Genomic DNA, 4730 nt, shown 5'->3' with positions numbered 1-4730 from the left:
AGTGCTGCTCTTGGTTTCTTGAGGGAATGTTCCTTGTGTTTAAGATAAACCTCCTATTTCTCTTCCTCATCTCTTCTCTGCAGTTCCCAATGGTCACACACAACATAACATGGATGTCAAGTCAACATTAAAAACTAATTCGGCGACATACATCTCAGACCCCCCCCCCCCCCCCCCCCCCCCCCCCCCCCCCCCCCCAAAAGAAGCAGGGCACCCTGGCAAAATCTGCTGTAGCACACAGTAAAACAGTTTGAAAATGCATGACTTGGCAGTTATTATTTGTCTTCAACATGTCGAGAATATATTGTACTTGTGTGGTAAGTGCATGTCGACTTAAAACTGAACCATGATTGGAAACTTTGAACCGTGAAAGGTAAGCCTGGCCGTTTTGTCCGCAGAAAACGAGGCATGATGGTGACAGACTAATTGGCTTTCTGTTCAGGGCAGCTGTACGTCGCCCCCTACCCTGTGCCCAGTCACCCTGCCCTCTCTACCGCCTGCCCCAGAACCCACCTCCCCGCCCGTTCAAGGGCTGGTGATTTTCCAGCACACTTGGAAGCCTTGTGCTCGGCACAAAGCCCACGAGCAACAAGGCTAAGTCAGGCTGCGAGCCGGGGGACCACCTGTTTTTCACAGCTGGTTTCGTGGCTAAGTCACCTCAAACACAAATATACCAGTGTTTATCACCACAGTGGCCCTTTCATGCACGGCAGACTGGCCTAGCTGATTCTATTACGGGAAAAATGGTCGAACAAGCCAGGAGGAGGGGAAAACAGGGTGAGTTCTGTCGTTTAGGCAGGCAGGATGCAGTGTACTAAAACTGCCAGAGGGGGGCGCCAGAAGCGCCGGTGACTTTCAACATTGATCTAAAAATAAAAGAAGTTAACAGATGATAATTGGTCGTCGCCAGGTGACAACACCCGTCTGTGTCTGGCCTCCCATGGCTCTGTTGCCTTAGGTTGAGGCACTAGTGTCCTCTTCACCCAGGGATGCAGATTGTCAAAAGCGTCCTCCACCAGTGTGACACTGGAAGAGCTGTTAAGGTTAGCAGCAAATTGTGAGGTTTCAACACTATAGCCTGGTTCTACGCTATCAAGTGCCTTGTTAGGTTTTGTTTGTAGTTGTACAGGTGACGCTACTACTATTGTCTGAGGATGAGACCTGCCACCTGTTGGATCCAGACCTCGTCCGTCTGAATCCTCTTATTTTTCGCTCGCTGTTGCTAAGCGAGTTTGTCAGAATCGTTATTAGCCGTTGCGGCGGTGAAACACGTCAAAGCCTGGTAAGGAGCCGCGCTCGACCGGACCCAGCAGCGAGTGCGTCGCTGTCTGTCGTGGTTTATCTCTCCCACTGCCAGGCCGGGGCGAGCACCGTCCACCAGCAGTCACATAAATACTCAATAATAATAATAATAACCATAACAATAACATCAACCGGGACCTTAAGGAGAGACCCCAGCGCAAGGGGACCCCCACACATCGCACGGAGACCCCCACACTGTGCACTGACCGGGTCTACACAACTGCCCGTAGGAATGGAAAACGGTTCGGCAAACAAAAAAACAACAGAAAAACACACGGCCGTTGGCACGGCGACCGTTTTCTCCCTCCGATGCGCACGCCTAGCCTAGCGTAGTCCGGGCGGGTCTCGTCCACTGGACCCCCGCAGTGAGGGGGCCGCCGGGGGGGGGGGGGGGGGGGGGCAGTCCCAGTCCCCGTCCCCCCTAGACGGGGTCTTCGTCGCGATTGTTTTGTTTGTAAAGTTCGACTTGTGTCGTGTCAGGCCTCTTCTGAGCGCGTCGTTGGAGGTACGGCCGCGGGTTTGATTGTGCGAGGCGACTTTTACCACCCACCCCCCCCCCCCCCCCCCTCCATCCATACCCAGCCCCCCCCCCCACCCGTATCACCCCAGGGGCGTCCACCCCGCCCGACCCCTACCCCCTGAGCTCCTGTGGTATGTGTGTGTGTAAGGTGTGCATGAGGGGGTGTGTGTGTGTTTGTGTGAGCTCTCTTTGTTTGAGTCTGCGTGTGAGCATGTCTGTGTGTGTGCGTGTGTTGGTGTGTCTGTGTGTGTGTGCGTGACTGTGTGTGTGTGTGGGTTTGTGTGACTGTGTGTGTACATCTATGTGTGTGTGTCTGCGAGTGTGTGTGTGTGTGTGTGTGTGTGCGCGCGGGGAGGTGTCAGTTGACAACAGCTGGCTTCAGCACCACGGCCCCGGGGGGGATGACCACCCAGGACAGCGGGTCGAGGGCCCCCGCCGTGGAGAGGTTCAGCACCCCCTCCCCCCGGCCCCCCCACCGCCTCCCCTGGACCAGGTGGTGGTCCGGGCCCCTCCGCTCCCCCCCGGGGGGGGGGGGGGGCCTCAGGGGGGGGTAGGCGGGGGAGATCAGGGAGGCCTTCCCGAGGCCCAGGGGCGAGCCGGGGAAGGACAGCACCGAGCCGGCCGGCAGGGGCCCCCCGGGGCCCCCCAGGGCGCTCAGGTCCAGGGGCCGGGCGCCGACGGGGGAGAGGGGGGGCAGACCCCCGGAGAGGCCCTGCAGGGCGTGGTGGAAGGCGGCCGCGCCCGGGAGCAGGAGGCGGGCCCCGCCCTGGTAGGAGGGCTCCGCTTCCCTGGCGAGGGCCCCTCCGCTGCAGGGGCCCGGCTTCAGCAGGGAGCCCACCCCGCCCGGGCAGCCGGGCTCCTGGGCCACGAAGTGTCCGTGGGCCTTGATGTGCTTGCGCAGCGAGCTGGGGTCGGTGTAGCGCTTCAGGCAGCCCGCCATCTTGCAGTAGTAGGGCTTGTCCACGTAGTGCGTGCGCGTGTGCTTGAAGCGGTCGCTGGAGTTGGAGTAGCGCTTGTTGCAGCCTTCGTAGGGGCAGATGTAGGGCTTCTCGCCTGGAGGGGGGGCGGAAACAATCGTTTAAACCATGTCGTACTTAGTGCGCATGTTTCAGTATTTATGTGCTATGTTGACACTTTTTCACACGGCAACTTACCGTGGGTAATGGTATGTACGCAGGTTTTTGATTTTGAATAAAGCGTGATAAACTGCCCGGTTAATCAGACTGCAGTTAATCGGAATGACTCTTATGGGATATCCTTGGCTAGTCCGGTTCTATCAGTCTATCTTGTGAGGTCTTCCCAGTCCCTTTCGCAAGAGCGTCTGGACGTTTTATGGTGAGAGGTTGATTTAAAGCCCTGCCTCGACAGACAACACCTTCAGCCAATCAGATTATCGCAGAATCGTCTTTAGGTTAGGCAGGGGCCATCTGATATTTTGGCTAGATCAATGGTTCCAGTTTCTAATGGCGGATTATAACTGGATTTATTTTGCATGTTGTAAAATGTATTTGTGTAGCATGTGGTTTACAGAGAAGGCTCAAAGGGCCTTTATGAATCAGCTTAGAGTGACCCAGAGTGACCACAGCACACTGCCTGTCACCTCACATTAGAACCCGCCCCCTGGAACAACCTCAGCCTCCTATTGGCCCATCCAGCGGTCGGACGGTCTGAGGGCCACTGCCGAGGACCAATCCCGGACCTTGTACATGTAAATAAGAGTTTCTGTGTGAGGGCAGGCTCTGGCCAGGCTAATCCTCGGGTGGCCTTGACTCTAAAGTCCGCCCCCGCCAAACCTGGCACTCTGCGTGGTTTGAACTGCTCATTGTTGCTATTGCTATGTCGGGCTTGTGGCTACGCCATGCTCTTGGAAGACGCCCGGTTATCCACTCGTGAATGTTTAGCTCATGAGTGGATAACTCACGAGCTAAACATAAACGCGTGGGTCATAAAACATACACTCAGCGCTCGTCTAGCGCGTCAGAAGGACGTGCGTGCGTGTGTGAGTGGGTGCGTGCGTCTGTGATGTGTACCTGTGTGATTGCATGCATGTCTATGTGTGTGTGTGTGTGTGTGTGGGTGTGTGAGTGTGTGTGTGTGTGTGTGTGCATGTGTGAGTGTGTGTGCATTACGGACACTGACCTGTGTGTGAGCGGTTGTGTATCTTCAGGTTCTCCAGGCGGGAGAAGCTCTTGTTACACGTGGGGCAGCGATGGGGCTTCTCGTTGGTGTGGGTGCGGATGTGGATCAGCATCTTATACCTGGAGAGAGGACGCAGACCATCACACCTTAACTTAACTAAGATGTGGATCAGCATCTTGTACCTGGAGAGAGGACGCAGACCATCACACCTTAACTTAACTTAACTAAGATGTGGATCAGCATCTTGTACCTAGAGAGAGGACGCAGACCATCACACCTTAACTTAACTTAACTAAGATGTGGATCAGCATCTTGTACCTGGAGAGAGGACGCAGACCATCACACCTTAACTTAACTTAACTAAGATGTGGATCAGCATTTTGTACCTGGAGAGAGGAGACCACACACAGTCCATCTCACCGTCAACTTAACTCAACTTAACTTAACTTTCGTGCATGTGGTCCACCTCAGGGAGTAGATGACTTAAGGCTCAGTTATGGTTCAACGTCGACACAACTCAAGGGGGTTTACGGACCCCTTACGTCCTTTCGGACCCTCCTTGCGTCCACCGCAAGGGCCTGACGTGCGCCTCCCAAACATGTGTAAACTTGCGTCGAAGGCAGCGCAGCAGCAGGGGCTGTGATTGGTCCGCTTACTAAGACCGGGCACAGAACCAAAACTGGTTCACGACTGCGTCGAAGCGTCTGAGTGGTCACTGCTTTGCGTCGATGTGGAACCATAAAGAAGCCTTAAGACATGGGCGCGGAGG

At 55.5% G+C, this 4730-nt stretch overlaps 1 protein-coding gene across 1 annotated transcript in view; it reads right to left on the bottom strand.

Annotated features, from left to right (window-relative positions):
* Positions 1-1901: 1901 nt before the first annotated feature.
* The window catches only part of glis2b (GLIS family zinc finger 2b), a 25122-nt gene continuing 22293 nt past the window's right edge, over positions 1902-4730 (bottom strand). The window contains exons 6-7 of the mRNA XM_030348123.1: positions 3962-4080; positions 1902-2875 (exon numbers count right to left, since the gene is read on the bottom strand). Of these exons, the coding sequence (XP_030203983.1) occupies positions 2181-2875; positions 3962-4080 (814 nt within the window). The 3' untranslated portion in view covers positions 1902-2180. The remainder of the gene's footprint in view (positions 2876-3961; positions 4081-4730) is intronic.

Source organism: Gadus morhua, chromosome 2 (assembly GCF_902167405.1).
Source record: "Gadus morhua chromosome 2, gadMor3.0, whole genome shotgun sequence".
Lineage (NCBI taxonomy): Eukaryota > Metazoa > Chordata > Actinopteri > Gadiformes > Gadidae > Gadus > Gadus morhua.
The sequence above is the reverse complement of the archived record's forward strand: the minus strand, read 5'-3'. Positions and strand labels throughout refer to the sequence as shown.